General features: G+C 45.1%; 1 protein-coding gene across 1 annotated transcript; it reads right to left on the bottom strand.

Annotated features, from left to right (window-relative positions):
• Nucleotides 1–333: 333 nt before the first annotated feature.
• Nucleotides 334–10960, bottom strand: mylk5 (myosin, light chain kinase 5). The gene is made up of 17 exons (XM_053852696.1): nt 10681–10960; nt 7206–7349; nt 6966–7118; nt 6274–6459; nt 5949–5984; nt 4922–5049; nt 4706–4859; nt 4334–4639; nt 4168–4273; nt 3903–4106; nt 3622–3839; nt 3439–3562; nt 2074–2226; nt 1882–2008; nt 1726–1813; nt 1523–1663; nt 334–762 (listed from the first exon to the last, which is right to left on the bottom strand). Exons 1-17 carry the CDS (start codon nt 10817–10819, stop codon nt 557–559), a joined length of 2613 nt encoding a protein of 870 aa, XP_053708671.1. The 5' UTR covers nt 10820–10960; the 3' UTR covers nt 334–556.
• Between the last annotated feature and the right edge of the window lie 302 nt (nt 10961–11262).

Genomic DNA, 11262 nt, shown 5'->3' with positions numbered 1-11262 from the left:
AAACACTTGTTATTCACAGTGATTATTATAGTTGATACTATGTCAGAGCAGATTAAAACTCTTGATGGAACTTCATACAAGGAACGCATACAATACCATACAACAGGGGGAGCATATTCTCACAGTCATGAGCTGAGAGAATTTGTATCCACCCTTTACAAGAAAAGAAAACCTGCCCTGTTACCTTAGTAGCCGCAGACAACATGTATGGAATGCACTTGAATACCGGCGGCGTTTTAACTGCGAGGGATGTAAACTCAAGCACAACAAAATACTTAATAAAACCATTTTAAAATGACTGAAAACAAGGAAGGAAAGAAATGACAGGAAATGTAAAAGGTAGATGTTTGAGTTGGAGATATTTTGGATGTGTTTTTACCAAGCTACATGTTTCTTAAGGAGACGAGAGACACATGTAGAGGAGTTAAGTGTTTCTGTTTATTTATCCACTGTCAGCAATGAAACACAGGGACAGGCGGTCGTTGAAGTCATAGATTTCTCATCATACGTGTGAAAATTCAGTCCAGAGCCGTCCCTCTTCAGAAGCAGGGCGTGTCTATCCTTGGACGATGAGCTTGGCAGAGCAGCAGCTCTCGCCGTGGTGGTTGGTGGCTCTGCAGGTGTAAACGTTGGCGTCCTCAGGCCCAACCTTGGACAGGACCAAAGTGCAGCTTCCGTCTTCTTCATATTCGACCTGAATGGTCGGGGACTCCTCCACTGGCTCGTCCCCACGCAGCCACACCACCTCGGGGTCAGGGTACCCTGGAGTAGAGTTATGAGCTTTACTTTCACAGACACTGTTCTCCAAAATCATTGGCAAAATGTTGAAATGATTCTGTGCACAAAAAGAACTTGTCAGAATAATAGTAATTACTATGTCATTATTGTTAGAATTACACTTTCAAACGTAAAACCTTTGCTCTAAATGTTTCATTTGAATTCTTCTTCACATCCCAAAAAACCTTTTACACCGAAAAGAATATGATAATATTGCCTTATGATAGGTTATTGTCACCATATTTTGTGAAATTGTCGTCACACCGATGACGTTGCAATGTGATATCATCTTGTTACACTATAATTACAATTGTATAAGTTTATTCCCGCAAATATGTCTCTTCTAACTCATTTACTGAGCCCTTATCACAGAATCCTGTCCTCAGAAGAGCAAAATAACAAGACACTGATCCAGGAATTGTGTGAGCTCCTGTAAGTTTCAGTAAAATTTCTCCAAGAATCCAAGTGAGGCGTTTTTATTCACAGATGATTCCAGTGATGTAAGTCCAAGGCTGATGCAACTTGTTAGGGTTTGACTGATCTTGCGACAGCGTGAGAATCAGGGTGAAGCAAGACTTGAGTTCCACATAACTTGTGGTTTATTAGAATGTCCTGGTAGAAGAAACTTGGAATCGAAGGAAAGTCACCACCCCGGAATGGAGCGAGTGTGAACTTGCAATCTTTTGTCCCCATAATTGATTCCGTTGAAAGAGGCCCAAGGGGGAAGTGCATCCTGAAAAAGTACCTGTGAGGTGGCAGGAGAGCCGCGCACACGCGCCCCGGTCCACAGTCTGCTCCGCCAGGGTCTTGGTGAACTTGGGCGGCCCCTGAATCTTCTCCTCCAGTGACTTGAGCGCGTGCACCGCCTCAGGCGACAGAGGATTACCTAAGGTGAAGAAGTGGCGTGAAACCACCGAAGTGAAAACACGACGCGTCACCCCGTCTCACCTTCTCCTGGAGTGACTGGTGAGGATGCACTGTCGCCTTTCGACAGCATGGCCATTCTCTTCAGAGCCAGCATGGCCTTGCCTGCTTTCTGCAGGACAAATATTATCAGAAGTCTGTGGCAGGTACACACCTGAAACGAAAACACAAGCACCACACCTTCCACTTCTGTTTGGCTAGGAAGCGCTTCATCTTCTCCTTGGACAGGCTCTTGGTGCTGACGTGCTCCGAGTCAAACGCTGCCATCCAAGGATGCTCCATTGCCTGTTTACACAGCATCCTGTGCCTGGCAAACACAGAGAGCTGGCTGGAATCCTGACGTGGAAAGATGGACGACTCGCTGTCGGTTACCTGGGGTCTTTTTCCAGCAGCGAACTGATGAAATCTTTGGCCTCCTCCGTGATCTCTTCAAAACTCTCCTCATCAAACTCCCACTGGGCGGCGGTGACCAGAGCCAAGGTCTCTGTGTCGGTGCTGCCCTGGAATGGAGACTCGCCGCTCAGACTGGGAATCAGAAGACAGAGACGCCTCACTGCAGTGACTGTTGTCGGCAAGTTACCATTTAGACAAAATAGAAATGAATCATTGGACTAAGTAAGAAATTGTTTCAATTTTTTTGTGTGTTTTCATCACAAAGGAGAACTTTTCTCTTGACGTTTTCTGTCCTCTTCTAGCGGAGTAGATGGAAGCATGAAATAGGCTTCATCTATTCTTCAATTCCAACTGCTGCCCACGCAAAATCCCAAGATGAAAACCCCGAAAAGTTCATATTTTGTCGATGACAAGACATGTTTCCTGTAGGTTTGAAAGCCATTCTGGTTTTCTAGTTGGATATTATAAAACTTACAGACATTTTTTCATTTCATTTTATTTTTTCTTGACCTCCAGTAAAACTTTTGTCTGTAAGTTTTATACTTTTTTTTTTCTTCTTGGGGATACCACCTTGCAATAGTGAGTGACCAGCAGTAGTGTAGAAAACACTGTGGTAAATATCACGCTTGGATGAAAGACCGTCTCGCAATAGCGTGGAAAAGAATGAAAAAAAAGAGCCAAACATTGCTAATATATGCTAATAAGAGCCACGCAGTAGACAAACCTTGATGCACAAAAACATCATGAATAATACCAAGAAAAAAGCTGTCGCACAGCTTTAGAATTTTAGTTAAAGCAGAAATAGATATTTCAGTTTTTCGTGGTCAGAACACGTATTTGGGTTTTATACAACAGATTCTACTGGGTGCATTTCAAATGCAATAAAAAAACATTTGTATTCACTTCCAGAAACGTGTGTCAGTATATCTTTAGGAGCTGAAGCATTTTCATCTGCTAAAAATTAATAGATTATTCCTTTAAATTCAAACCTCTTTTGCTGTGATTCAGAATTAAACCGAGTTTCCCCAACATGGAAATGATGGTAATATCAGTGTAATTATCCTGGCCGGCAAACAGCCTTAAATATAAGTACTATAATTCAGAAATAAATGGGATAAATATGCACAAATAGAAGGGCGCTGATTTAAATGTGGAGGGTCCGTCATTTTTTTTCCTGTTTTTTGCGCTTTTATTTCCAAGGCCACAGTGGCTCCTGTCAGTCATATGAGCCACTGTCTCCACTAGATGGTAGCAAAGTCTCCTGAATCGACGCAAGGGTTTAAGAACCGTTTACTCAATTTTATCCCAAAACAAAGTTTTGTTTGGTCTGTTAGCTGGACTTACAGGATGTAGCAGATGACCCCAATGCTCCACATGTCCGTCGAGAAAGACACCGGCTCGAAGTTGATCACTTCCGGAGCCACGAACTCCGGAGTGCCCTGCATCACCTTCAGAGAAGTGTTCTTTTCTGGTGGCAAATTGATAAGTTGAAACAGGATCCAAAGAACTATTTCAAAACTCTCGTACCAATTTTGCAGGCCAGTCCGAAGTCGATGATCTTTATAGCAGTCCCGGTGCTGTCCACGCACACGATGTTCTCCGGTTTGAGGTCCAGGTGGACGATGCTCCTCTGGTGCATGTAGTCCATCCCCTCCAAGATCTGCTGGATGTAGTGCACGCTGGCTGACTCGGTGTGCTCGAAGTTGTCGTCCACGATGCGCTCAAACAGCTCCCCACCTGCGATGCTGCACACAGACCATCCTCACAACCACCCTGTCTTCTTTCCTGTCTCCGCGATAGATACTCACAACTCCATGACCATCACCATCTCTGGCTTGTGGTCGTACGCGGCCAAGCATTGCACCAGCTTCGGGTGATGGAGGTGATTCATCAGCTCGATCTCCTTCCGGGCGGCCTCTCTCTCCTTCTGCCGACGGCCTTTGTAGAACTTTCCAGCACAGACTCGACCCGTCTCCTTGTGGACCAGTTTGAACACCTGGCCAAACTTCCCGCTGAGAACAAACACCTCAACTCTTCATTTGGACTTCATACTTGGGGTCAACCGATACTCACACTCCCAGTTTCTCCCCTATGAGGTAGTGCTCCGCGACCTTATGGTCATGGTCGACGCTCACAATGGTGAATTCTTGGGGCGGCGCCTCCTCCTTTGCAGATTTTTCTACGCACAAAAACAGCTCTGGGACACATCCGGCACTGTCTTTAGGAAGTGGGATCTTACCCTTCTGCTCCATCTTGACCGCCCTTGACTCCGGACCAGGCTCGCTGGTTCCAACCGCGTTGAATGCCTTTACTCTGAAGCAGTACTCTTCTTGAGGTTGCAGCCCAGAACTCACTTTGTAGGACGTACTCTTGCACTTGCTGGTGAGTTCTGTCCAATCGTCTGAGGCTTCTTTCCTTTTCACCTCGACCACATAACCCAGGACGGCGCTGCCACCGTCGTAGCAGGGTCCGCACCAAGACAGAACCAGGCTGTCGACAGAGACAAGGGAGATGACGGGGCAGGACGCAGGAGGCTGAGGCCTCTCTGCAGGTGGAATCATCAGAGGATATGATAAACAACCACATGATTCCAGAGAGTCTTGTGCTTTACCAATAACAGACAGAGTCAGGGAGTGCTGGGCGGAGCTCCTGCGGTCCTTCACGACTACAGTGTAGCGACCCGTGTGTTGTGGTTTGGCCTCAGCTATCACAAGTGTGCTGCTGCTCTCCGTGTTCTCCACCCATAGTTCTGGGCCATCAACTACCTGCATCAAACCTTACGTCAGACACATTGTGGCAACAGCTTTGAGGTCTCACGCCTCCACACCTGGTCTTTGTTCCGGATCCAACAGGAGACCACAGGTGGGCTACATGTGAAGGAACACGTCAGGCGAGCAGCTTCTCCCACCCTCACGTCCAGGTGCTGAGGGGGGTTCAGGAATTCCAGTTCAGATCCTGCAGAAATGAGCAACTTTGTCGAGTGAAAGACAAGTGTGACTGTCGCATCTCCCGAGCGTGCGACCCACGGCGTTCACCCGGAGCGGCAGGCGCGGAGTTTCAAGTGTCAACAGCAGTAGACGGGCACTTCAGCACAAGTCGAACCTGTCTTTGTGTAATCACCAGTTCCCCTGCTGGCCTGTCCTTTGGCAACGTCAACACGTCCCAGTCCCATCCAAACTAATAACTTAAACAAACACTCTTCAACTTGCAACACGTACGACTGCTCGGAGGGAGATACATGCTCCCCATTACCGAGTGTGTATTGAGTGGTTTTTCTGAGACACAAAAGCAACCAAACTGTGCAGGATTTGAACTGTCTTCATGGAGTGGACCACCACCTTGAAGCGCAGAAGTAACGCCACAGTTATCAATAGAGTAAAACTAAATTGGAGCACAACAACATTGGTGATAATTGACTTTGGTCATATGTTGCTCCATGTAGTTTGGAGGTTCTGCTGAAACACAAATGTGAGCAAATACATCAATTTAAGACTGAAATTCCAAGTCAAAATTTGAAGGTTAAAACAAAAGAAACTAAGTTCTGTCACAACTTTTACTGTGAAAAATGGCTCCCTGACAAAAGTATTTTATGATAGTTATGTCAACATATAATTTTTTGGTCATTTAAATTTAGATTTTGCATGATCAAGTTTTCCCAGGTTACTTTAAAACTCCCCTCCGCAGGACTGAAATACCTTTCCCTCCCTAAGGTAAACAAGGCGGAACTGAATTTCACTGTAATATGTCGATACTCAAAACAACTAAAATGCAAACTTCCTTTTCTAAGTGGAACCGGCCCAATTCGTTCAGCAGCTATGGAGATTAAATGAGGCGCAAAAGAACACGTTCCTTACCTTTGGTGGGATCTGCTCGTTTCTTCGGCACGACTTCTGTTTTAAAGAAGAAAAAAAAAAGGCCATATGAAGTGCAGGTGATGTTCTCAGGGAGGAGAGGGGGCGTGGCCTCTCTTCGAATTTACACTGACTCAGGCCACGGCTCATTTCTGAGTGAGACATCTCAAGTTCAGAGTTATTTCCTGACCCGTCCGACCTTTCACAAGTGCTCCGGAAATGATGCATTTCCTCAATTTGGCGATACATTTTTGGCGACATCCTTTCTCAGGCACGCCGGGAATGTCGGAGAAACCAGCGAAAAAAAACACTTGAATTGAACGATTACCCTTCGGAGAAGAGACGGGGCTGGGTTTGTCGGCCGGTGAGCGACAGATGGGGCCGTCGGTTTCCTGTTGCTCATATTTGGGAGACTGAAGGGAGCTTCCTTTTTTCATATCCATGATGAGCTTCGGTGCAGGAGCAGGGGGGTTCTTCAGCACTGTCTGTTTCACTGCACAGATGGTCTCAAAATCTGGATGAAAGAAACAGTGATGGATGGAGAGTTAAGGCGGTGGTTAAGAGCAGTGGTTCTATTTTGAGTCTCTGCCAGATGACAGAGCTCTTCATCCCAGTTCCCAGTGTCAGTCCAGCCTAAACCCATCTTCTGAATGACATTGGCTCACAGATAAAAGCTGTTGAAGGGTTTAAAGGAGAGAAGCACTGGAGCCAGAGCAGGTTGCTCAAGGGACAGTTAAGCCTTCAGAGCTGGTCATGTTACTGGTTCTTCTCTTGCACAGGCTGTGATGCTGAGCCGCATGTTTGTGCCGCAGACTCGAAAAAAGTTAGGCGGGCAAACACAGCCGAAAGGTTCTGACGCTCTGTCAACTGTCAGACGCAGATGATGTTTGTGAAGTCAAGTCAAAATATTTTCTGAGCACATACTAACAAGAAGCCAACGAAACTAAATACACCTGATCATTCAGGGGGATGAGATTTAGCAGGAGAGGAGGCACTTTTTTTTGTATAACTTTGGCTCACCTCTGACAAACACGGCGGCGCTGCAGGACGTCTTGCCAGCTGAGTTCTCTGCCAAGCACGTATAGGCACCCGCATCCTCCGGTAAACATTCCGTCACCACGTAACTCACTCTGCTGCCATCGAAGGACGCTTTTCCAAAATAGGACACTTTACCTGACCGGAGGACAAAAGAGAGTGGTGAGGAACATGACTCAGGACCACACTAATAGGAGACTATGGGTGACGTGAACCTGGTCTCACCATTGTGCAGCCACTTCACATGGATGGGCTGACTTCCAGAGAGAGCCCCGCTCAGCACGATGTCGCTGCCCTCATCCACGCTGCAGTCGTCCAGGGGCTTTGTGAACACGGGAGGGTCCAGATGTTCCTGTGTCTTACAAACCCCTGGAACGGAGCAGGATGTAAGTCATAAAAGTCGCAATGCCTCGGGCACTTCAGGGTTCCAGAAGGAACAGCAAACACTTTGCTCTGCCAATTTCAGAAACAAAGGGATTTGTTTGGCTTTTTTTATGTAAATGTATCTAAGTGTAGTTTGAGGGTCACTGGATTTTATGTGTAAAGCTGAAAATGAGCAGCGAATATGGGCAGTTTGTGGGTCAAAGCATTTGTTATTGAAGGTGTGTTGCCAGTGTTCACATTTGGGTCAATCTGGAGATGAATATTGAGGTGTGTCGTGTGTGTTTAATGCAGAAATGATTGAGAGGAATTTGCTAACTTGTTAAGCAAGCTGTGGGGAATTTGTTTTGAATTTGTCTTAGATCTTTTTGTTGTGGAGTGAAAGTGAAAAACATGTAAATATAAGATGCAGTTCCTTTTATCATTACTTTGTTTTAGGAGTGTTATTTAAAAAAAAATCATAATGTTCAACACAGTCTCATTAAATAATACATTAAAAATAAAGTAAAATTAAAGTCTACATTTATAGCAATGACGTCCAACAAGAAGCCGAGTCTTGGACTTTACAAATGTGTGTACAAGCTCATTGGCAGCAGACCTGTTAAGAGGACATCAGATGAGCTTCGCTCTGTGCAGCTCTGCTTCCCCTCAGAGCCATGAAGACAGACCCTCATGTCTCCTCATTTCCCCCAGTGATTAAATCTAATTTTCTTTTCCTGTTTTCTTTTGATTTCCAAGGGGGTTTTAGGCATGCTTAAATAAAACATTTTAATCTTGTTGCAGACGATTCTGCTTTGTTTTGATTCTGAATCTGGGGCCACAACCCTGCGCTAGTCCTCCTCGGGCCACATGCAGGCAGACAAGCGCTTATCGTCCTGGAATAACTTGTTTTAGCTTAAGCTTTTTTGTAACAGATTTCAGTGACACTGACTTGAAAACTAAGAATTACAAGTGCCTTAGCAGCGGCAGCCAGCTCAAACGTTGACTGGCCAATTTATTCGAATGTCACACCTCACTTGTGCGTATTTTCTGCTGAAAAACCTCATGATTTCTGAGCCACCACTGCTTTTCATTTGAATTATTTAGGTAAACTCAGCCAAGCTGCATGATCAGAATCCAGAAGTTGAAGCCATGAAACCGGTGGATGATTTACAGCAGTTTTTACAGTCAACCTTTAGCCGGGTTTACTCAGCAGGCGTGTCTGATGTTTGAGACGAGCTGTTGAACGTTCTTCAGACCTTCTCACCATAACACATGGTGGGGAGGATTTTCACACTCTGACCACATCATTACGCTTCTCTAGCTGGCCGAGGCGGGTCAGCTGTGTCAGTGGAACAGAACTGAAACCACTCAAGAGGACGCATGTAGAGCTGCAAACTTCAGGGTTTTCTTCAAAATAAATATATATTTTTTAATTTTATTATGCATATTTGAGTCACTTATCAGTTTGACCAGCATCTTTTAAAATTATTATTGCAATAACTAAATACAAATTTTGGGCAAAGACACTCAAAGTAAAACCCAAGTTTCCTTCGATAGCTTCTGGGATTTATTTGATTCTAGATTTTAGTTTCTCAGCTGCTGGAGGTCAGACTTTACACTCCGTCATCTGACTGTCTGGAAGGGAGCATCCATACAGTAGCTGTTTTTAATAGAAATATTTTAGCTATTTAACTTCTTGTGGAGTTTGAATGCTTTTCAATGATATTGTCTGTGATAAAAGTGTTGGGAGAAACCACATTCATCCACTACGTTTACTGAGACTGCCTTTAATGTTGGCTTCTCTCCGCCACCTCCCCAGTTCTGACTCAACTTTCTCTTGAAACAATTCGATCATCTACAATGTCACGCTTCACCCCCGCTGGTGTAGTAGAACAAACATTAGAAAAATGTTTCTTTCCACTTCCTTCCTTGTTACACTTTAATCACAACTAGAGAAACGTCATCTGTCCTGACGCTGACCACGACAGCACAAATTGAAAACACAAGAAACAGACTGGAGGCAGTGAAAAGTCAAGCTCTTGTTCAGTCACACTTCTTCTGTTTCCTTTCTGTGATCACATCTGTGTGCAAATGAAACTAAATTCGAATGAAACAATTCTCTTTCTACTGGCAAACACACCCACGTGCTTTCTGAAATCTCCCCGCCCCGATACACATTCAGGGAATTCTCCCGTTCCAGGCCCCCTCCTACTCCAGCTTCACCATCTCTTGGGTTCTCTCACGTCCATGTTATCATTCCTGTGGATCCTTTGCGCTGATCGAAGACCGGATATGCTTCCGATGGCCTCTTTCTCTCCCATTTCTGAAGTGCAAGATCCTAGTCCCAGCTTGCCTAGGTCTTCTCAATGACGGGTGTCAGAAATAAGCCGAGTGACATTTATTGATAATGTTTTTGGATCATTTATTTGAAGGGCTTAATGCTGCTGAGAGTGACTTCAAACGCAAAAAGAAATGAAAACCATAAATATAAGAAATAAACAGCATCACTGGAATGAGTGTTAAAAAATATTATTTAACTTTTCCTAACAACAAAATTGATATGAGGATATATCTTTGTTTTTACTTGTTTGGATGTGTTGCTCTGTCAGGGGTTGACAGAGGTCAACAACACCTGGTACGGTCTTTTTACTTGCTGTGTCAAACGCAAGGCTGCTGGACCACATCCTGCCGTGAAACCTCTCGATACACATGCTAGTTTGAAGCATATATAAGCAGGTATAGTGCCTCACTGAGAGTGAGGTGTGCAGGAATCGGCTGTTTCTGGAGCACATTGCTGTCAAGAATTAATCTTTGAAAGAACAAAAAGTTGTGCTTCCAGGAGAAAAACTGGCTTGATGCTTGTGTGAGACTCCAACAGTGATGTTTATCTCACTTTCTGTTCAGACTTCCTGTTGTGGTTGTTTTTGTTTAGCCCATGTTTTTTAGCCATTTGTCTGAGTTTGACACCCTGGTTCTACACATTCATTCTACTATTCGTACCAGTGTTTCCTCCACAGCAAACAAGAAAACTATGACAACAAGTCTTGTTTTGAGACAAATACTGCTAGCGCTTCTAGTAATTGAGTTGGACTCTCCAAGAATGGAGCCACTGCTCTGCAAGTCTGAGGTGCAGGGTCAAGCCAAGTCCACTTTGACTCGAATTTCTTCTCTGAGTTGAAGGAAGAAACATTGAAATCTGTGTCGCACCGGAGTGAAAGTAGAGTTTTGTAAGTATGCAGTCGGACTGGAAGAGATTTCAGCAGAAATTGAAGCCATGTCAAGACTTGTCCAATGAAGTGCAGATGTTGCCGGCATCAGCCCGCGGTGCAGCACTTACCCGTCTCAGGGCTCCTCTGGGCTGAGCTCCCGGTCGCAGCTGCTGCTGGTCTGATCCTCGCCGGAGATGCTGCGCTGGGAGACTTGATGTGCATCCTGAATGTTGACACGTAACGTTGTTTGCCGCTGTCATCGTTCATGTCTGTTCAGAGTCACTTGACTATTCTTAAACAAATAGATTACACAGTCATTTCCCAGCGCGGTAATCTGACTTCCCCTGCACCGACACTCTCTCTCTGCTGCCTCTCACACATGGTCTCCCTCCCTTCATCTGCTCTAACTCCACCTCCATCACAAATGTTTTCACTTTGGTCATTTATATGCGTCCTGTTATCTCTGCAGCTAATGCCAGACCCCTCCTCCTCCACCACCCCCTCCATGCAATGGGTCCTCCAACATGTAAACACGGAAGCCGGTGACAGAAAAAAAGGACTTATCTTCTCGCCCAGGCAAAGGTCACACAGTCCTAGCACACCAGTGATCATCCCTGTTTGCTCCCCACTTATCAACACTGAACTTTGTGATCAACCCACAAATGGTCCTTTAACACCAGGCCGTAAATCCCACATGTACAGGACCTGCT

This window comes from Synchiropus splendidus, chromosome 19 (genome assembly GCF_027744825.2).
Source record: "Synchiropus splendidus isolate RoL2022-P1 chromosome 19, RoL_Sspl_1.0, whole genome shotgun sequence".
In the NCBI taxonomy this organism is placed as follows: Eukaryota; Metazoa; Chordata; class Actinopteri; order Syngnathiformes; family Callionymidae; genus Synchiropus; species Synchiropus splendidus.
Note: the sequence above shows the minus strand (reverse complement) of the source record. Positions and strands in the feature narration are given on the sequence as shown.

Excerpts from the sequence above, each read along its gene's own strand:
- mylk5 (XM_053852696.1), bottom strand. The coding sequence starts at position 10,819 with ATGAACGATGACAGCGGCAAACAACGTTACGTGTCAACATTCAGGATG. Across the intron at positions 6,460-6,965 it reads CGCCGCCGTGTTTGTCAGAG|ATTTTGAGACCATCTGTGCA; the intron begins GTGAGCCAAAGT and ends TCTTTCATCCAG. Across the intron at positions 4,640-4,705 it reads CCTGACTCTGTCTGTTATTG|AGAGGCCTCAGCCTCCTGCG; the intron begins GTAAAGCACAAG and ends TTCCACCTGCAG.